Source organism: Marmota flaviventris, chromosome 12 (genome assembly GCF_047511675.1).
Source record: "Marmota flaviventris isolate mMarFla1 chromosome 12, mMarFla1.hap1, whole genome shotgun sequence".
NCBI lineage: Eukaryota > Metazoa > Chordata > Mammalia > Rodentia > Sciuridae > Marmota > Marmota flaviventris.
In genome coordinates, this window is record NC_092509.1 from 16,698,736 (window position 1) to 16,720,474 (window position 21,739).

At 45.6% G+C, this 21,739-nt stretch overlaps 1 protein-coding gene across 4 annotated transcripts in view; it reads right to left on the reverse strand.

Annotated features, from left to right (window-relative positions):
* Dip2c (disco interacting protein 2 homolog C) overlaps positions 1 to 21,739 on the reverse strand; it is a 367,804-nt gene that overhangs the window by 63,703 nt on the left and 282,362 nt on the right. For all 4 annotated transcript variants that reach the window (XM_071619869.1, XM_071619867.1, XM_071619868.1 and 1 more), the window contains 7 exons: positions 15,911 to 16,050; positions 13,519 to 13,655; positions 12,071 to 12,279; positions 10,815 to 10,929; positions 10,149 to 10,350; positions 7,618 to 7,727; positions 6,222 to 6,302 (listed from right to left, as the gene is read on the reverse strand). In XM_071619869.1, coding sequence (XP_071475970.1) covers positions 6,222 to 6,302; positions 7,618 to 7,727; positions 10,149 to 10,350; positions 10,815 to 10,929; positions 12,071 to 12,279; positions 13,519 to 13,655; positions 15,911 to 16,050 — 994 coding nt within the window. The remainder of the gene's footprint in view (positions 1 to 6,221; positions 6,303 to 7,617; positions 7,728 to 10,148; positions 10,351 to 10,814; positions 10,930 to 12,070; positions 12,280 to 13,518; positions 13,656 to 15,910; positions 16,051 to 21,739) is intronic.

Below are 21,739 nucleotides of genomic sequence, written 5' to 3' on the forward strand. Positions count from 1 at the left end.
AATCTTCTCAAGGAGGTACTAGCCTGGAAACAGTCACCCTGCCCCATGGCAAGTCTCACATAAGCAGTTTTCTTCCACAGCTGGGGCTGGGCTGTCACCAAATGACCACTGAACAGGTGCCTCTGCTGCATACAAAGGATGTGCTGAATGGATGGCATCCCCCAAATACTGGGGTCACTCTGCAGGCGAGCAATCAGATCGGTGATATGAAAGGAGAGGCAGATTCTCCTGCATCCTTCCTCTAGCATGACAGGAGGGACTCACAAGGAAGGGCAGCAGCCTGGATGGCAATAATGAAGTAGTTATGCTGGCACACATTGGTAATCCCAGAGGCTTGAGGGGCTGAGGCAGGAGGATCACAAGTTCAAAGTCAGCCTCAGCAACTTAGTGAGACCCTGTCTCTAAAATATAAAAGGGCTGGGGATGTGGCTCAGTAGTTGTGTCCCTGGATTAAATTCCTGGTACAAAAAGAAAAAAGAGAAACAAAAACAAAATGGTTCTGACATTCTCTTTTCTCCTCCTCCTCAGTTTGCTAGGCTGATATGACACAATTCCACCATGTCGGGGACCACACTGTGGTACACTCACACCTGGACACTGCTCATTACCACTGGCTCTCTGACATCCTACTAAGGACATTTCAGCTCAGGAGACATGCCACTGAATTCAGAGACACATTTCATTCTCCCAATTGTTTGTTTTAAGAATAACAAGAATTGTCCTATGTGGGTGGTCCCACAGAGCAACAGACATTCAGCCCCAGGAAACGGCCACCATTTTCTGGCATCTTCATCAACATTCATGGGAAAACTCGGGGTTTCCATATTGAAATCCAATGCCTGAGATTTCTAGGTGAGGTAATTTCACCAGGGAAATCATGGCAGTCTTCTAAAAGGAATCGGTAAGTTTTCCAGACAGAATGGTAATGCAGAGAAACCCACAATCAACTCTGTTCTACACAAATAGCAGTGGCAAAGATTATATATTTGACACCATTTAAAAAGTTTACATAAATCAAATAACTAAAAAAAAACTGAGGAATGAGGAAAAAATCTGAGAGAATTTATATTTTAAAATCTAAAGAAATTACTAAAAGAAACAAAAAACAAAATACATGAGTTGGCTGATCTATTAACAAACAACCTATCAAAACACCTCAAACTTCTATATGTAAAGGATGTAAGCTGGGTGCAGTGGTGCACACCTGTAATCCCAGGGCTCAGAAGGCTGAGGCAGGACTATTGAAAGTTCAAGGTCAAACTCAGCAACTTAGCAAGACTGTCTCAAAATTAAAAAGGGCTGGGGATATGGCTCAGTAGTAAAGTGCCCTTGGGCTCAATTCTCAGTACCCCGCCACACCAAAAAAAAAAAAAAAAAAAAAAACCCAAACCCAAAATAAAAAATAAAAAAACTCAAAGAATTTCAAGATTCTAACTAAATTTTCCAATTAATTGCATCCTTAATTCCCACTCTAAATCTTCCATGACAACTCATACCTACTTACTATGTGGGCAGTGGAAATACAAACATGAAAGAACTACAAACAAAAACTAGGAAACGGCACTCATACTTAGGAGCCAAATGGTTCAATCATTCTCAATGACCCCATGATCAAAAAGAGCAGGTGATGCACAAAACTCTTAAGTGGATCAAGGATGTAGGCATTAGATCCGAGACCCTGCACCTACTAAAAGAAAAAGTAGGCCCAAGTCTCCAGGTCAGTTTAGGAATCAACTTCTTCAACAAGACTCCTAAAGCGCAAGATAAAATTGAGAATCAATAAATGGGATGGATTCAAACTAAAAAGCTTCACAGCAAAGGAACAATCAAGAACGTGAAGAGAGGGACCACAGGATGGGAGAAATCTTTGCCATTGCACCCCAGAGCATTAATCTCCAGGATATGTAAAGAACTCAAAAAACCTACCACCAAACAAACAAAAATCCAATCAATAAATGGGCAAAGGAATTGAACAGATACTTCACAGAACAAGAAATACAAATGGTCAACAAATTTATGGAAAAATGTTCAACATCACTAGCAATTAGAGAAATGTAAATTAAAACTATACTGAGACTTCATCTCACTCCAGTTAGAATGGCAATTATCAAGAATACAAGTAAAAATAAATGTTGGTGAGGATGTGGGGAAAGGCAGACTCACACACTGCTGGTGGGACTGTGAATTGGTACAACTGCTGTGGACAGTAGTATGGAGATTCCTCAGAAAACTGGGAATGGAACCACCATTTGACCCAGTTATCTTTCTCCTCAGTTTATACCCACAGGACTTAAAATCAGCATACTACAGTTATGTGGCTACATCAATATTCATAGCAGCCCAATTCATGATAGCTAAGCTATGGAACCAACCTAGATGCCCTTCAATAGATGAATTGATAAAGAAACTGTGGTATATATACACATACTTCAGCCATAAAGAAAAATTAAATTATGCATTTGCCAGTAAATGGATGGAACTAGAGACTATCATGCTAAGTGAAATAAGCCAATTCCAAAAAAACAAAGGCCAAATGTTCTGATATGTGGATGTTGACTCACAATAGACTGCGGGGGTGGGGGGTGGGGTTCACCACATTGGATAGGGGGGAGTTGGGGTAAGGGAGGGGGATGGGAATAGGAAAGACATAATGAATCGGACATAACTTTTATAGTATTCATATATGAATACACACCAATGTAACTTCACATCATGTACAACCACAAGAATAGGAAGTTATACTCCAAGTATGTGTGTCAAAATACATTTTCATGTATAACTAAAAAGAATTTTTTAAAAAATTATACCATTAAAAAAAGATCAGGTGAGAGGTGGCCAAAATCAGTTGATAGAAATACTCCATCCGGGACTGGGGCACTGGCCACACTGGATTGACAGTCTGGAGAAGTAACTCATTATTGGAATCAATTGCACCTGTCTTCTCTTATGCTTTGATATTGTTTTAGAAAACAATTATGCATGTGGCTTATGTTTTATTTCTGTTAGACATTGTTAAACTTGAATGCTGATTTGAGCAGAAATTACAACCACCATCAGATGCTGGGCTATGGTCCAGGTTGAACCCTATCGAGAGTGCACACGGGGTAGCAGGCAATGGTAAACCAACACAGATGCTTGGATCTGACCCTCTCATGAAATAAAGGTGATACTGTGATCCTTCAGAAAAGCCCAGAACAGAACATGTACGAAGCCTTAGCAGACAGGAGATTCCCGCTAATGGGAGGCGGCATCCTTGGACCACAGTTTCCGCATGCTTAGCTAAAGCAAATTTAATCACTGCTTTGAATCTATAGCTTACTCCATCTGATTTTCTGTTGTTTTTACCGAAACCCTTTTAAAGCACAGAAGTAATTTCCAGTAAACAATTTTACATGAGATCTAGTGTCTGGCTATAGCAAATGACTGTAATAATAGAGTCCAGGGCACGGGCATCCACAATGCCAGATGGCCTGGACGTCAAGCTTGTGCTCTGGAATTGATCACTCGGGCGAGCAGTCTGAGGGACCTTCTCCCACAGTTGACGAGGCAAGACCAGCCCTGTGTTCCTCACACTTCCATCAGCATGCCTCCATCAGTATTGCAGCTGTGTACACAGGGTCCATCACTTCTTGAGCTACCGTGTACAGTCCAGCTGTTTAGATACGGGCATTTACCCATCTGACACATGGGAGCCACGTATCGGGCAATTCTGGGGAAGAGTTTGAAAAGGGAGTCAGAGCTGACCCAGTCCCACGCAGTGTACAGCCTAGGGAGCACACAGGCACCGGGACAGTGCTGAGGGAACTCAGGGAAGGGAGGTGGTACTTGCAGGCAGCCACTGGAGAAGGTGACTCGTGTAGGGCACTGGAGGCCAGCTGAGTTAACATTGTAGATTTTAGTCTACAGGTGATACTGGGAGTCCCTGGAGAGCTGCTCAGATTACAGAGAAAGAGAAGTAGTCAAGAGCAACTCACAGGAGAAACAGAGAATGCAGGGCACAGGAAGTGATTCAAGGGATATGAGGACAATGACACAGATGCCCAAGAAAGCTAGCGAACGGCTGTGTGCAGAAAGGGGAGTCCTGTCTCTACTTGTAGGCTGAGGATGGTTCTAGTGCAGAAACAGATGCAAAGTGGGAAGAGGGCATTTCAGATAAGTGGACTCATGGTATTGGACAGGAGGAGCTCGTGGGCTGTCAGCACAGGGAACTTCTTAGAGGGGAGGGGAAGACAGGCATCCCCGTTGCCAAGGACTCTTCCTGGAAAAAGTCTCGAGCAGATAGAGAGTGACTCAGCCCATGTGGCAATTTCAATATGATAAGCACTGCTGTGAGTTGAGGGCGAGGGGCCTTCAGATGAGATAAATCACATAATCAGAATGGTCTGATAACTGGAAACCAAAGCAGAGATTCAGGGAACAATCAACTATGTTGTCAGCATTTCCCTTTATGTGCCATTAATCTACTGCTCCAAATGGCAGGAGGAGCCTTCAGATTCTGGTCATCAGCAACTCTGAAGAGCCGTAGCTTTGTAAAGAGCTGTTAGTGCCTACGTCTACCCAGAAGACCTACATTTTGTTTCTATTTTTCAAACTATTTTCATAGCAACAAGAAAAAGTAACAAGTATATCAAGACTTTTGCATTAAACTTTTACTGTTAATATTTGCTTGCATATTTAAGGCCTTACTCCTAAGTACTACTATGGATTGATACTTGATAAATTTGAATTTCTAATGAGAAATAGAAACTTTATATTTAAAAGTAGAAATGACTTATTTCTTGGATTCTGTAATTAACACTTCTAGAAAGTAGCTTGGTAATTAAAATTAAAACTCTCCTAAGTCTGGAATTGTTCTCAGTAGATATTATCAATCACTTGTTTTCAGGTAGGAAATATTGCAAAAGGGCTGCTAAAATATCACATATAGTGTATAGATACGATCATACTTAAAAGCATCCTTAAATGGAGAGCATCAGACAAACAAAAGGAATTCCCCAAAAGATTCAGGGAAAGAATTAAGTTGGGAGTATTATAAAATAGCAAGTGCTTTCTTAATAATACCACTAAAGCTCAAGGGGGAAAAAAAAAAGACTCTTAGTCCAGTTAGAAGGGCAATCATTAAGAATATAAGCAACAGCCAGGGGCAGCCGCACACATCTGTAATCCCAGAGACTTGGGAGAAATCACCAAGTTCAAGGCCACCCTGGGCAACATGGTAGGACCCTATTTCAAAATAAAAAATAAAAAGGGCTGAAGATATAGTTCAGAGGTAGAGTGCCCCTGGGTTCAATCCCAGTACTGGGGGAGGTGGGGGAGAGGAAAGAATACTAATAACGGTAATTACTGGTGAGGATGTAGGGAGAAAGGCATATCCATACACTGTTGGTAGACTGCAAATTAGCACACCTACTCTGGAAAGCAGTACGGAGATTCCTCAAAAGACTAGGTATGGAACCACCCTATGACCCAGCCATCTGGCTCCTTGATATTCATCCCAAATAACCAAACTCAACATATTATAGAGATACAGGTATACCCATGTTTACAGGAGCACAATTCACAATAGCTCAGTTTTGGTATCAGCCTAGGAGCCCATCAACAGACAAATGGATAAAGAAAATGTGGTGTATGAAGACAATGGAGTTTCACTCAGCCACAAAGAAGCATCATGGCATGTGCTGGTAAATGGGTGTAACTGCAGAACATCTGCTAAATGAAATAAGTCAAACTCAGAAAGTCAAGGGTTGAAAATGTTCTCTTCTATGTGGAAGCCAGGCAAAAGTAAGAAATACAGAAAGGTGGGATTTCGTGAAGGTAGAAGGGAGAACAGGAAAATAGAGGAAGCAGCTGGAGGGAGGTAAAACAAACTGCAGAATGAAATTGACCAAGTCATGTTATGTGCACGTGTGAATACATCACAATGAATTCCACTTTTACGTACACCTATGATGCACCAATTAAAAAAAAAAAAAATAGAAGGAAGACCAGTAGAGCGGAGGGAGGGGAGAAAGGGAGATACTGGGGATTGAATTGCAGCAAATTATGTCATGTGCATTCATGAATGTGTCAAAATGAACCCCACTATTGTGTATAATGGTAACACACTAATAAGAAATAAATCAAAAACACACACACAGAAGCAAGAGTGCTTCCCAGGCCCGGGAACCAGTTTAGATCCAACAAGAACAGCCATCAGGAAACGTGAGTTCGGTGTGCCTCACCCGACAGTTGAGCAGCGTATACAGCACGTGGTCTGGGGTGGTCTGGGCTCTCCACTGCAAGACCTCCGAGAGGAACAGGAACTGCAACAGGAAATGCATTGGTGCCAGGGTCAGGCCACTGAGATCTGTGCTGGGCAATCTCCAAATTAAGTGGAAGTAAATGCGCGGATGCCTTCTAGTGCCTTCAAATAGTGCACTTTCCCATGGAGATTTTTTAGGAAAATCTGACACATAGCCAAAGGATAAGCAAGTGCTTACTATATTTTCTGGCAGTGATCTAGAATTCATCGCTCCTGACTTGGACTGACAGCTCAAGGGCTGGGCCCTTGGTTAGGGGAGCTCTTGGGGGGTCTGTGCAAGGATGGGAACTCTCACTGGCATTGGTAGCGGTAGAGCAAGGCCTTTCTTCTGGGGCTGCCAGAGGAGAAATGCTTATTTCTATGGGTTATAAGAAAATCAGAACTATCCTATTAAAAAGGGTGAGGGAGGCGGGGTGTCTATGGTGTGTTCAGAATGGCAGTTCCCTAGTGTCATGAAACTGCACTGCAAACTCAAACTACATGCTTCATACTACTCAGTGTGTAGTAAAAACGGTGGCCCAATTTCAGGCTGAGATAACTCTAATCCCTTTCAATAATAGAAACATACCATGTGGGTGGGGTATGATGATTAAGTGCTTCATTCCCCCCCAAAAAAAATAAAGTTGGGGATGGACCTTTTTTATTCATGTGGTGCTGAGAATTGAACCCAGTGCCTCACACATGCTAGGCAAGTGTTCCACCACTGAGCCACAACCCCAGCCCAATTAAGCGCTTCTAATTAGTGAATTAATGTATGTACGCTGGCAACTTTTGAAATGGTTGATTTTGTCACATTTCCTAGTAGCTGACACAGAATAGGACCACCTTTCAGCTGTGAGAAGTAAGACCTCGCCAGGGAGCCCTAGGCATGGTCAGGGTTCGTGGCAATAACCAAGACTCAGGGCTACACAAGGCAGTTGGAGGTCTGTCTGCCAGAGACCAATGAATAGAGGCCTGGTGGAAAGGTTGTTGCGAGGCAGGGTGGCTTCAGAGCTGAGGGAACAATCAAACAAGTGGCGAAAGGACCTAAAACAGGAAGAGGAGTCCCACACATCTGCCTTGGTCCTGCCAGTCGGGGATGACATTATGTACCCATTTCTGTGTCACTAGCCAATTTTTAAAAACGCCATATCCCCTAGTGAATAGATTCTCCTTATAAAAGTTCATGGACATGTCTTGCAAGACAGGGTAGGTAGGACAAGACCATTACGGATGCCAAGGGAGTGGACATGCACCTGGCACAGGGGCAGCTGCAGGGACAGTTGCTTCTCACACTGTGGAAGGAACATAGGAGAGATGTGGGCCTCGGCTCTTACCTTCCGGGCCTGGTCGTTGTCTTCTATCTGACCCAGGTCTCTGCCACTGGCTTGGGCAATCCTCTTCCCAGACACGAGGTTTCCCACCATCACAGAGGCGGGGCCAATTTCTGGAAAGAGACAGAGCCTTGAGACAAAGATCAAATTTCCCTAAAATAGGACTTCCCCTTTTGGTAAAGAATTTACTCTAGGAAAACCCTTCCAAAGGCCTGGCTGTGAATATATCTTAGGACAGGTTTCAAAGAGATCAGTATGATGACAATGATGGGAAATGCAAACAAGCTTTGATTAGGGGTGGCACAGAAATGACGTTTTCATCACACATAAAATCCTCCTAGGGCCCCCCCAAGCCACTGCCTTTATTTCCTTGTGAGTGTGAACCCCAGGGGTGTTGACATATGTTGACAGTGGCAATTACAAAAATTGATACAGAGTGGGGCTGTGGCTCAGTGAAGTGTTTGCCTGGCATGTTGAGGCCCTAGGTTTAATGCCCAGACCATGCCAAAACTCATACCCACACACAGATAGCAGAGAATCACAGTTTTTAAATTCCATAAGTAGTTAAAGACTTCCAGATCACGTCTACTCTTACTCATGAGGGTTGACCAGAAGCACAATATTATCCATTTAAAATACTTTATGAATTTGAGAGTAATCCTGTTGAGGTGGTGGGATACGGAAGCCTGTATCTGTATATTTTATTGGGGGTAAGGTTTCAGGGTCTCTGTTAGTCCTTTTGTGAGCTATGAATGAAAAGACTGCTGTTGGTGACTGCATTACTGGTGCCCTCTTCCTGGTTTACGAGAAGTTTGAAGGATCCTGGATGACGGATGCTGCGTCATCGAGGACTGTCCTTATATACTCAGCCAACTCATCTCTGAATTCTCCCATGTGGTAGTTGTGGGCAGACTACATGTCTTTTCTTAGTTCTTATTAAAGAAACTGTGAAAGATGAATAGTCTTCATACTTAACCAAACAAAAAGTCTGGTACAGTGCTGCTCGCTGGAATGGGGCGGAGCCGCCACTGCGCGAGAAGCCCAGGAGCCAAAGGCTCCTGCAGGTGATTCAACACCCTGGAACCTGCAGCCCTCAGCCTCTCACTCTTCATCTTTAGTGCGGCCCTTACTCTTCTTGACAACCGAGGGCTGAGCAAGATGATTCCTCTAAGAAGCCAGCTTGCAAACGGGCTAAATTGGTTTAAAGTCTTCTTATATACATATATTTTAAGAATTCAAACTAGAAAGAGAAACCTGTTTTGAGGGGACCTAGGGCTTTCACGGCACCTCACTCTGTGCTTCTCAGTTACGGAGTAAAAGCCCCTCACCAGGGTTTACTTCTGCTTGTACTCTGAGGGTGAAGTCTGGGACCTTAGGGATCTCTTTCCGCACAGACTTAGGAATTCCTTTCCCCAATCACTGCTACATCTGATTTAGAAAATCTGTTCTTAGCAAGAACAGATGAATTCTCCCCAGGTAAGTGAGGGGGTATACATGGAACACTCCTACAGCGGCTCAACCACACCACTTGAAAACGCAAAGTTGAGATTACTCCCCACAACGTGTGCATAGAAGGTCCGCGTTGATTCCTGCCCCATTCACAGATTCAGAATCTGCACCTTTAGTCTCTAGTGTTGAGTTCCTACCATACAACCCTTGACAAATTCATGCAGGGGCCAAGGCAGACGTTTCACCTTGGAGCAACAAGACACAGGGTCCTGAACAGAGTCCAGGCCTGTCTTAGGGGCTGAGAGCTCTGGGCACCTGCTCAGACAGTGTCCTCTAGCTATTCTGAAAGGACTTCCCCAGGGAATGCAGCTGCAGAGTTGTCCGATTCTGATGTCTTTTGACACAGTTGCTGGCTCAGGATGGGTTAGAGGCCTAATGCTTTTTGCTCAGTTTAATAATTACAAACACAGTTCTTACCCAAGTAAGAATTCATCCAGTAGAAAAGGCAACTGGGTGGTCTACAAACCTTCTAAGTTTTAGGAGCTTCATTCCAAGAATCAACAGACCCCTTACACAGTTGTTTAAATATTTACTCCAGAGAGGCTCAGAAATCATCTAGCCCAACTCTCTCCCTTGCATGTAATGGAGATGGAGACCTTGGGACAATGTGAGAATCAAGTCAGACGATGGATAATGTGTTCCCAAACTGCAGAGCACTAGGTAGATTTGTATATGACAATATCACAAGGAACTGTGCACATGTTTCAGACTGTTTCCCCAGTGTTATTTGCTTGGATCCCCGAGTCACAGAAACATAAAAGGATATATTATTCTTATTCTACCAATAAGGAGATTCTACCAGTAGAATCTTAAGGGGGTCTGTGCCTCGCCAAAGGCCATTCTGCTAGTGGCACTGCAAAACCCCATCTGCATCAAGTGCTGATGTCCCCTGCAAAGGCCAAGCACCTCTTCCCCTCACACTCTGTCCACAGGTCTCAAAGGTGGTTATGCCCCAGGAGTATGTGGCCATGTGAAGGGCAGGAAGGCGACGGGAGCTCTCCTGAGCTTGGTGCTGCAAGCCATACCTGGTTGCTTCTGTCGAGGTTTAGGCAAGTTTGTGACACAAGTGTGGGGGCACATGAGGACGTTGCAGGGGTGAAGGGAGCCCTCCAGGAAGAGTTGCTTTGTTTCTGACAAGTGGATTCCACCCAGTGGGGTTTTGGGAAGGGTATTTGCTGGCACCAAAGCCAGGCAGTAAACTCCAACTTGATGTATACTGTCGATTGCCTAAAAAATTTAAGAGGTAATCATATTATAATAGGAAATAGAAAAAAACATTTCGTAAGTGGCATAACTTATTCAATAAGCATTTATGCACCTGAAATACTGTAACATGCAAAAGTATGTACGGTGGGAACCCTGTTCTATGGGTGTAGGATCGCCAGCACAGGAGACACTGCTGAACTCCCTGAGCTGGATGATTTTACACAGGACCACAAATACTAAATAGGGAATCTGGAGAAAAGGATATCCTCAACAAAAAATCCCAACCCAAGACGGACTCGTGACCTCCCAACATGAACAGTCGGAATCAGCCTTAGAAAACCTGTCCCCTCCCCTTGAGCAGGGCTTTTTGACCAAGGGGAGTGTTGTGGGGCCGAGCCCCGATTGGTGAGGGGCAGCCCTAACCCTAACAGTGAGTCAGGGAAGCTGAAACTCAGAGCAGAGAGCTTCAGGGCAAGGCGCATGACCTGGAGCACCCTGCTCATCCACTGGAAGCTGTCCTCCTCCGTGGAGTCCGGCCTCTGCTCCGCCACAATCACTATCCTTTCATCGTGAAGGACGGTCACCGAGAACACAGCTATCCTGTGGGGACAGAGGGGCACATGTGATGAGCATAGGCAGCAACACTCCCAAGCCCTCCTGCTGCAGTAAGGCATGCACAACTGCAGCTAATCAAGCAGCCTGGCAGCTCCTGGGGCCTCTCCAGAGGCAAACCAAGTCCAGCTCTCTCACGGGCACCAACCAATGCAAGTCTAGCCATGGAGGCCGAGAAGCCTGGGGGGCCCTGCAGGCGAACCACCCACAATGCCTCTGGAGGCCCCTTGCTATGGCTGCAGGTGTTGGGGACAAGGCTGTTCTTTCTGTGTGGACAAGAGGAGGCAGTGCAGGATTGCTGCAATTGCTGCAGAGACCTGTACCATGCATGCCTTGAGTTTGCATCAAAGTTTTCTGTTTGGAAATGACTGCTTCCTGATAAATCCGTCTGCCTCACAGGGTCAGCACAGAATTGAGGCCACTCCAAATCTCTAGGAAACCTCTCTCACAAATAGTTTCTAGTTTTAAAGATAATCCCAAGGTGGTGAGGCTGTAGCCAAGTATCTCCTTTCTCCTAGTCCCACCAACTTGCCAAAATGAAGTAAGATTCCAAGGAATTTCTGAGTTCCCTCAAATTAGCCAAAAAAGAACCACCAAACCCTAGGGAGCTACAGAATTTACTAAGCCTCTGTGACGTGTCCAGCAAGGGAGGGAAGAAAGTAGGAGACTGGAGTACCTCGTGAGTGTCCACTTTTTTTAATGTACCTTGTTTTTATGTGGTGCTGAGGATTGAACCCACGGCCTCACATGTACAAGGCAAGTGCTCTACCACTGAGCCCCAGCCCCAGCAGAGTGGCCACTCTTCCATGATAAGAATGACCTCTAAGTCTCTGGGGCCTGCTCCAGGATGAACTTTCAGCCCTGTATTTTGTGCAGTTATCTATTAAAAGTCTTTCCAATGGATACTTTTACTTAGCTTAGAAGTTAACAAAAATACACTCATGGGGCTCAGGAAACTGGTACAAAATTGTGGATATCCAAAACCAGGGGAAATCTCAGCACCGTGTCCAGCTGTGATTTTACAGAAGAGGAAATGGGATTCAAAATAAGGGATTTATGTGACTTACTAACCCTTCACAGCTATGTGCAAAGTGCGGTCTACAGAAATAAGCAGATGAGGGCAACCAACCTTCCTCTGTAGACAAACTTCATGGGCTCCACGGCCAAGGCTGTTGCCACGATGTCATCAGCATTGTGCCTGCGCCCACTGACCACCATCAGGCCGTCCATCTTCCCCACCACAAAGACGAGCCCTCCAGGACCAACGAAGCCCAGAAGGCCCGTCCGTATGAATGGGTACTCACTGATGGGCGCACCCGAGCTCATCATGGGGAACACCTGGGGAAACACAGGCTCCAATCAGCCCACCTCTCCTGGAAGTGACAACCTGCTGTCCATCTCCAACTCCCCGCCTGCACAGAGGTCAGAGTAGCAGTTGTCAGCAGTCTTCAGACACGCACACACACTTCTCCCGTCATCTGGGCCACATGCAGGGCCTCAGGCCAGCTCCCCTCATAGGCTCCGAGTCTCGGAGGAGGTCACAGCCAGAAATTACTCCATGCTAAGAGACACCAGCTAGTTCTTGTTTAGACCACTATAGCGCAATAGTGATAAGTGAGAATCAAGGTGCAACCCAAGTTAGTGAGAAAGTGACGGATCCTGTTCATTAAGATGTTAGTTTTTCTTGTTAGAACCATGCTGAGAATATAAATAAAGCAAAAAAATGAGCTTAACTCTACATCTCTTTTCCTTCCACCCTACAGATAAGCCACATATGAAAGGAGAGAGAGTTTTTATTTGGGCTCTACCTAACTCCAGTTATGTCCAAAGTTCTAGATGTTTAAGAACGTGTTCCCAAGTGGTTTCTGCTTTCCTGAACATAACTTCACACCTTGTACTTCACTCCTACCACCAGGCATCGCTTGCTAAGATGATAATAGTTGTGAGGACAACACAATGCAGCATGGCATGCTGGAGACCAAGAGTCTGCTCTCTAACATCTGCAAACACACACAAATCCCTGCCACGCTGCACAGGTCCACAACCCCCCCACACACACATACAGTGCACATGTCCACCCCACATACCCCCCCATAGTACACATGTCCCCGTACATGTCCACACACACACCCTGTACATGTTCACACACACACCAGTTTGTGCCACCCAAATCAGACCCATTTGCTCAAGTTCACACCAGCCAAGAGGAACAGAGACCGAGAGGCTGTTCGGGGTGTTCAGCTGGCCGCCTCAGGTGCGGCCACTCATGCCCAAGTTCTTTCATCATCCACGTCTCTGTGGGCATGTTTGTATTTTAGGTGTGGGTGAAAACAGTGACAAAGGGTCATTTTTAAGAGATGGTACTTATTCTTTTTTGAAAAATGACTAAGATCAAAATAATACTGATAGGCCAAATTCACCAAAAATAATGAAATGGTTAGGAGACAGTGCAACCATGTTTAGTACCTTTTTTCAAAAGTTACTGTCTCACATTTCTGTTTCTACACCCTTGACAATGGCTATCCGAAGAGGGACCCATGGACAGGTGTCATGACAGAGGACTCTCCATCAGCCTACCTCAAAAGTGTTCTTGGTCATGCCGGAGAGGCCATAATACGAAGTGCCCGTCGCCACTGCACACACGCACAGCTCCCCGATTTCGTCCGTTCTGCATAGCTGAGGAATCCCATCTGGCTTCACTGAACACATGATGGCTGAGAGCAAACGGAAAACAAGGAGGGTCAGAGCCGGGTGAGGGGGGGACAGATGGATGAATGCAGGAGTCCAGACAAGGACACAAATGAACAGAGAATGAAACACCAGGTATTCATCTTCCCCAAAGAGTCATGATGGTTTCAGGTCACTGTGGTGACATGAACCATTGCAATTGCTTTAATTGTAACGTGTGAATTGTATTCAGTTCAGATGTGAGGGTAGTGCTCAGGATGAGCGCTGGGGAGCTTGGCTACACACACCAGCAGTGGAATGGATGCCACTTCCAACACACAACTCAGACTCTGCAACCCAAGCAGCACAAAATACTTGCTTCTAAGTTGCTGGAGGTATCTACGTGGAAAGTGGAATTTAAGCCTCTAACGTCCTGTGGAAATTGTAACCTTGATATCACATTCCCTGTCCAGGTGAGTCCTCTGGAGACCCTCACCTGAGAGCCCCAGCTGTTTTTAACAATGCTGTCCTCACACTCGCCTGTGGCACACACATTCTGACCTGCGCCCATCAGCACCTGCCCCACCACTGCCATAGACCACAAGTCTGACCAGGGTGCTGAGAACCTGGCCTTTCAGGAAAGGGGTGTGTGCAGCAAGAGACAGTGGGCTGCTTAGAGCCTGGACTCCCAGGAAGCCCAAGTTGGTGTTAAGGCATCAGAACCAGGAGAACCATGGAAAGTTAAACTCACAGGAAGGGAAATTCCTGTTAAAGCTACATTGAGGAGTTGTGGCTGTGGCTCAGAGGTAGAGCTCTTACCTAGTATGTGTAAGGTGCTGGATTCAATCCTCAGCACCACATAAAAAAAAAATAAAGGCATGCTGTCTATCTACAACTAAAATAAAAGGCTACATTGAAGCCTTCTTCACTCATCAGCTTGGTAAAGATGAACTGAGGGTACACTGGGAAAGGGAGTAGAGCCTCTCTGTCCTCTGTCCTGGGTGGACAGAGAGGTGGTTTTCTATTTTGAAACCCAATCTTTTTAATGCTTCCCCACTGGAGATTTCTCTTTTTAAAAAACTAGTTTTTAATAAAGGAAGAAATGGAGCCAGGGAGGCCTGGCGAATGCTGAGAAGCATGAATGAGCCCAGGACACGCACAGTTTGGAGGAATGAGAAGGAATAAGTTGCTGTGATGCTGGGGAGTCTTTAGGAGTAAAAAAGGCAACAGAAAGGTGTTTACAGTAACCTTTGGACTACCGGACACCGAGGACCCGCAATGCCAGGGCTGGCTTTCCCTCTCTTAGCTCCACACATGGCAAGTAAAACAGAAAGAGGAATTGTGGAGAAAGCCCAGCCCAGCACAGGGGAGGGAGCTGAGGACCTCCCTGCTGGGACTCTGCCTGCAAGCAGCATGGCTTCTGCCCAGCAGGTGCTGCCCGAGACTTAGATCCTGCCAAGACCCGGTGAAAACAGCGTGCAGCACGTGTAGACGTGATGTGACATTCCGCTATGTGGAGGTGCCCGCAGAGGGAACACGTCTAAACTCTGGGTGGGGACTCCAATCGAGGACTGAGGAGGCTACATGATGATACATGTGGTCCTTGGGGACACAACCAGGTAAGAGCTTTCTGCAAATCAGCAGGAAGACTGGGGTCCTGTGTGAGGCTCCGTGGAGGTGCCCAAGCACACCACATGGGAGTGAGGGCCAGGCGAGGTACGGCAAGGCAGGGACCCTAAGCCAAGTGGCCATCTATGCGGTTGTAGAAATGGTTTCTCTGGCTTCAAGAAAGGGCTTTCCTGCTAAAAACAGGCTTCAGGGATTACACAGACTCATGTTCCTCACTTCTAAACATCTGCTCAAAGTCTCAAGGGCTTTGGAAAGATGAGCTTGGTGTCCAGCTTTGGTTAAAATGTCAAGATGGTAGATTGGAAGCTGCTCTCTGGGGTAGAGAAGGGGAAGCTGCCCCAGCACCGGTCTGAGCTACAGATACTGCTCCATGATGCCTTCCCAGGGAAAATGATCCCAGGGTCTTAGTGTGTAGAGGCGCTCTTCATTCCACAGCTTCTCAGATATTGTGGGGTCTCTTTTCTCAGGAGAGGGAACATTGCTTCAAGTGTTTGAGGCTTAATGAAGACTTTCAAAGGCTGGAAGCTCAGTGCTCAGCCTGAGAGCTCCCACAGAGGACCATGATGTAGTATGGGAAGAGGAAGATGATGTGTGCCAGTAAATACATGCTAACTGATCGGCCTCAAGGCCAAGGCTGGGACTGCTGACGTCACAACCCACGGCCCACACTCACCTCCGGGCATGACGAGCCCAACGTCCTGCACTGTGAGCACAGACAGCTTCTCCTCTGAGTCCACCCGGATGACACCATAGGTCAGCCCATGCATGGAGAGCACGCCCCGGCCAGGAGGCTGGTTGCTGTCATCCGTGGGCCTGAAAGCACAAGTGCATCTCAGTGTGCATCAGCAGATCCTCCCTTCTGTTTAGAGGCATGCATGTCCTAGTGCACACACAGATGGGCAGCCGCCTGTGGACGGAAGCCCTCCTGGAGGCAGAGCTGGCCGCTGGAGACGCCTCTGACCAGGAGTGCCCGCCTGCTGCTGTGCACTGTGATTCTACCTCTCAGTTCCTTGGTGTTTTACCACCTGCCTCAGAGATGCCTCCTGACCTCCTGTCCTGACCTGGGCACAAACACCACAGTGAGCGAAGCCACCCCCGTCCTAGGCCAGGCCTGCTCTCCAGTCTTACCAATGGCTAAAGGAGTGAGCACCACTCCCAGGAAGCACATCAGTGAACAATACGGGGGTGATCCTGACTCTCCCGCCTCAGGGCAGGTGCAGACTGTCCAGGCGTCTGCTCAACTTTACAAAGAAGCTAAAATGAGATAATGCATGCCATCCTGGTGGCCAAGTTTTAAGGAAGAATGTCTAACAGACATGTTATACAATACCTCGTGGGGCAAGATCTGGGGCTGAGAGTTCTCAAAAGATGAGCACATTCTCCATCGCCTCCCCTGGGCCCGCGGCTGCTGTGGAGTAGATGTCCCCCACTGTCCCCACCACGGGGCTTCTGCCTGGAATCCTGCCTCCACCCAGGGATGCTTTTCCCACCAACGTCCACAGGACCCTGTCCCCAGAGGTTGGAGGCACTTCTCAATTACCCCATAAAAATACCTAGTCCTCCCGTTTTGCACAGCAGGGGCCATCTATGTGGGTAGCCTCCTCCCTCAGAGCCTGACCCTCCTGAGAATGGGCACTATTGGGTGTTCAGGCTGTATCCCATTCGTGAAATAGTACCTTGCAATAACTGTCTGCTGACTGAACTAGTGAACACATTATGAATTTTTACTTCTAATAGAAGATTCAATGTGTAGCTAAGTGGGGCCATAATTTGGGTAAACAGCACATTTGTTTCCATAATTTTTCACACACAAGTCTTTAGTGTTTAAGGTCTCAAAGTGGACTATAAATGTGAGTTTGCGTTTTAACGTTAAAATATTGCAAAGATTTATAATGAACCTACACACACAAATTGGGCAACGTTAAAGTTAAAATTTGTAAAAGGAATCTCATTTGAATCAAGTAAGTGGTATATCAAAAAACATGAATCTGGGGACTGGGGATGTGGCTCAAGCGGTAGCGCGCTCGCCTGGCATGCGTGCAGCCCGGGTTCGATCCTCAGCACCACAAAGATGTTGTGTCCGCCAAAAAAACTAAAAAATATTAAAATTCTCTCTTTAAAAAAAAAACATGAATCTGAAAACATAATGATTCTACCCTAAGAATTAAAGAAAGTAGAACTATATATAAACTCTGCCTAAATTATAAAAATTATGTGAAACAAAACGAATAGCTCAAATCATGGGAAAGTATATCATCCTCCTGGCCTCTTTAAAGAGCCCAGGAGATCAAAACCTTGGAATGAACAACAGAGGAGTTCTCACAGATCTACCACCATCTCCTCCCTCCACTACGGTCCACTACGAAGATACAGTGTCAAAGCCAGAAATTACAAGCCCCCAGGCCTGCGGTGGGCTCAACTGCCTCCCCACAAAAGACAGCCCCTGGCACCTATGATGTGATCTTGTTCAGAAACAGTCTGTTCAGATGCAGTCAAGATGAGGCCACACTGGCTTACAATGGACAAGATCCAGGGCTTGGCATTCTAAGAAGAGAGGCAGACAGAGAGAGAGGAGGGACAGGCCTCTAGATAGAGAAATGCCCGGGGCTGCTGGCAGCCTTCATCAGCTGGAGCGAGGCCAGGAGCAGATTCCCACTTAGCCTCTGAAGGAGGAGTCGTGCGGACACCTCAAGTTTGAACTTCAGTCTCCAAGACAAAGGAGTAAGTTTCCATTGTTTAAAGTCAGCCACTGTGTGGCTTTGTTATGATGGCCCTAGGAAACTAATGTGCTCTCCCAATAACTGATAAAGACATACTTAAGAGACACACACACAAAAAAATTCTGAGTGGCTGGGGATATGGCTCAAGTGGTAGTGTGCTCGCCTGGCATGCACGCGGCACTGGGTTTGATCCTCAGCAAAAAGAAACTGAAATTAAAACAGAAAGGAGCGTGGTGCATACAAATAAAGATGTTGTGTCCGCTGAAAACTGAAAAGTAAATATTAAAAAATTCTCTTTATAAAAAAAAAATCTGAATGAGTCATGACCATCTCAAGGACGGAAAGATTCAAAACATGGGTACGTGGGGGACAGGAAGGTCCTAAACCAGAAGCCAGGAGGACAACATTCTTCTAAGATTCAATAATGTGTCATTTGTTGTCTTGGTTACAAGATCCTCTTTCTACATCTTGTAATAGTCGAGAAGCAAGACCTGTAATTAAATATCTTAAGTCTATATATTAGAGGAAATTTTCTATTACATTTACAAAATGGTAGTTAGGAGAATAAAGTCACACATGATGTAAATGAATGACACTAACCTTGCATTAATTTAATCTACCAACTTATATTTGTATTTAAGAGTTTCTTGCTAATCAGACAAAACTCAAACCCCAGGGTTCTTTTCCTTATAGATTTGCAAAATACATGAAAGAGGGGCACGACGATCCCTGGATGTGGTAAATAGCCTCATTACCTCCCCAGGCCACCCCAAAGTTGTCTGCATTCCTGGATCTGCCTGAGAGACCTGGCTTTGGCTGTAGGATTCCTCCTCCCCAGTGACAAAGCTTGGGATTCACTGGTGTATTTCACCTGCCATAACTGTTCTGACCTTTTACATGTGTGGACTTACTTAAATCTAACCAAACAAGAGGTACTCTTGTTTATTTTCAGATTAAAAACTTGAAGCACAGAACACAGAAATGTCAATTTAGTTGCCCAAATAAATGTTGGGGTTTGACCCAGAGCACAGCCCACGCCTAGACCTGAACACTTCCTGTCTCCTTCTTGGACATTTTCCCTGCCCACAACCCAGCACACCGGCCACACTGGTCAACTACAGTTTCTTAATGAAAAATTAAGAGCATACTGTTATGATGAACAAGGCTAACATTATAGCAAAAAAAGACAGTCCCTGTTCATGCTCCACCTGCCTGCCCTCCAAGGCTGCGCCATGCCCCATCACACATCAACACCTTCACTGCAAACAGTAAAGGACAGACTAACAGTTACATGGAAATGATGTCCACTATACATACACTTCCAAAGAAAGAAAGGATCAAAACACGCATATTCTTCTACAACGCCTGCAGATCTTTTCATGTCTATGTACACATATATACACATGCAGGGTGTGTGCACCTTCCGATGAACTAATCTTACAGTATTCAGTAATATGAATATGACCATTTGTTTCATTTTGTCCAATTTTTATATAGTAGGAAATATTTCTGGAAGACATGTCTAGGAAAATAGAAGAATCAGAGTTACACATTTTAAGAAAACCTAAAGGCCTTCCAAAAAGAACATGCCACTTTGCCTTCCCACCAATGAAACACAACTATGTCTTTCGTTTATAAGATGTGTACCCAGCACTGGCTATATGCTACTTTAAGTACTTTAAAGAGGTCTTCATGGCAACGCCCCAGAGAGGTAAGGACAGGTTCTGTGCTATCCAAGGCCATAGCTCTGGGACAGAACCAAGTCAACCCCAGGTGGGTAAAGAACCTTCTTTTAACATGGCACCTAGCTGCCCCTCAGAAATATCAGCTTCTGTATTCTTACCAACACTGATAAACTGGAATTTCCCCCAATTTGGTGAGTAAAAGATCATTTCTCTTTGTGTACTCTCAATTATGAACAGACTTAGGCTATCTGTGTTGCCATTTTCCTAAGAAATAACTCCAGGATAAACTAGGCAAAGTGGAAAAAAATCCCAATAAGCGGAATCCACAGGGATTCAAGAACAGTGACAATAATAATCAACAGGATCAAGTTAATTAACAATAATCAACAACAGTAAATAATGATCAATAACTAATTAAATAATGGATAATAAAGACTGATTCGTCAACATCCAGACGAGTTGCCAAGATGAAGCGCAGCACTCGTGAGCACGCAGTGCCGTGTCTCTCACAAAGAATACAAATTACAAGAATCATCAACACAATAAATTCCAGGAGCACAAGGAGGCAGTTTCCACACTTAAAGATACGAAGGGGGGAAAACAGATTTGTATACAATGCTGCCTTGATATGAAAAACAGATGAAAAGAAACAAATTAAAACAGAAAGGAGCATGGTGCAGCCTATGAGCAATGCTGGCTCAGCCAAGTAGCTGCGGCCCAACAGTGTGCACCAGCTCAAAAACCCCGACAACAAAACCTTACCACCACATAACACGGCCAACCTTGGTAAAACACGAGAAGCATTTAGTTAATCTTGCTGTGTTCACACCTGAAGAGCGAGCTACTGTAAATTTCAAGGAACACACCTGCAGTTTGCTACTCCTGACAGCAAGTGGAGCTCAGCTGGGCCTTAACACAAAATAGACGGAGTCAAATCACGAGCAAGCAGTTGTCCCAAATCCTACCTCCCGGGTTTAACAGCACTGCAACCGCACTGGTGAGGCCTTACCAGGTTGGTCATTCACGGAATCCTTTTCCAAGTGGAAAACAAAGGTCTTTCATTTCTTCCATCTTGTGTAGGTGATCTCCAATTTGGGCATTCTCAGCTTAGAAACAATGGTACATTTGGAGAGCAAGATGGGTATCTGCACATAAACTGGGCCATTGTAAGATATCCACATGGTAATGCTGGCAGTAGCAACAGCAGCTAGCGTCTGAAGTCTTACTAAGCACCCAACCTACTTCCAAGCCCCTGATGTGAAGGAGTCCACACAGTGCTCACACAGGCCTGGGACGGGGGCACAGCTTTGATCCTCATTTCACAGACGCAGAATCAAATCCTGAAGGTCACACACAGCATGTGCCAAAAGCCAGCATGTGAAGAGCCAGACGGGAGCCCAGGCCAACAGTCTCCAGCATGATCCAGGTTGATCAGGAAACAAAGGCAGCAGGGGCGGCCCCCTCCCTGGAACTGAGGGTCTTCCCACAGATACATTCCACACACTGGCATCAAAGTAGCTCACTGAACACTGCTTCCCTGGGAAGACACACCTGAGCTCCACAAGAACGCATCACTGGAGACCCACATGGCAGTCAATTGGCAGGTGGGGTCTTCCATTCTTACCCTGAGGCCAGAGCCTTGAAGGAGGCTTTTTCTCTTTGTGGTATTAAGATTAAACCCAGGGTGCTTTATCACGGAGCCACATCCCAAACCCTTTTATTTTTTGGGACAGGGCTTCACAAAGTTACTGAGGCCCCTTGCCCCAGCCTCCCAAGTCACTGGTGTTACAGGCATATGACACCATGCCCAGCTAGGAGGCATCTCCTCTCAACAGCTGCTGAGTTCTGTGTCACCATCTATGACTGAAGGATTTTCTTTCAGAGGAAGGCAAATTAGCTCTGGCTACCCTGCCTGCCTGGCCTAACGTGCAGAGACACATGGATCAGAGTACCAATGGACTTCCTCCTTCCCTGGGCAGGCCTTTTCAAACTCAGTAAGATACCCCTAATAAATTAACAGTGCCAGAAAAATAATCCCCAAACTCAGTAAAAATACAAATATACCCTTCTTCAATGTTCAGTTTAATATGGACTTTA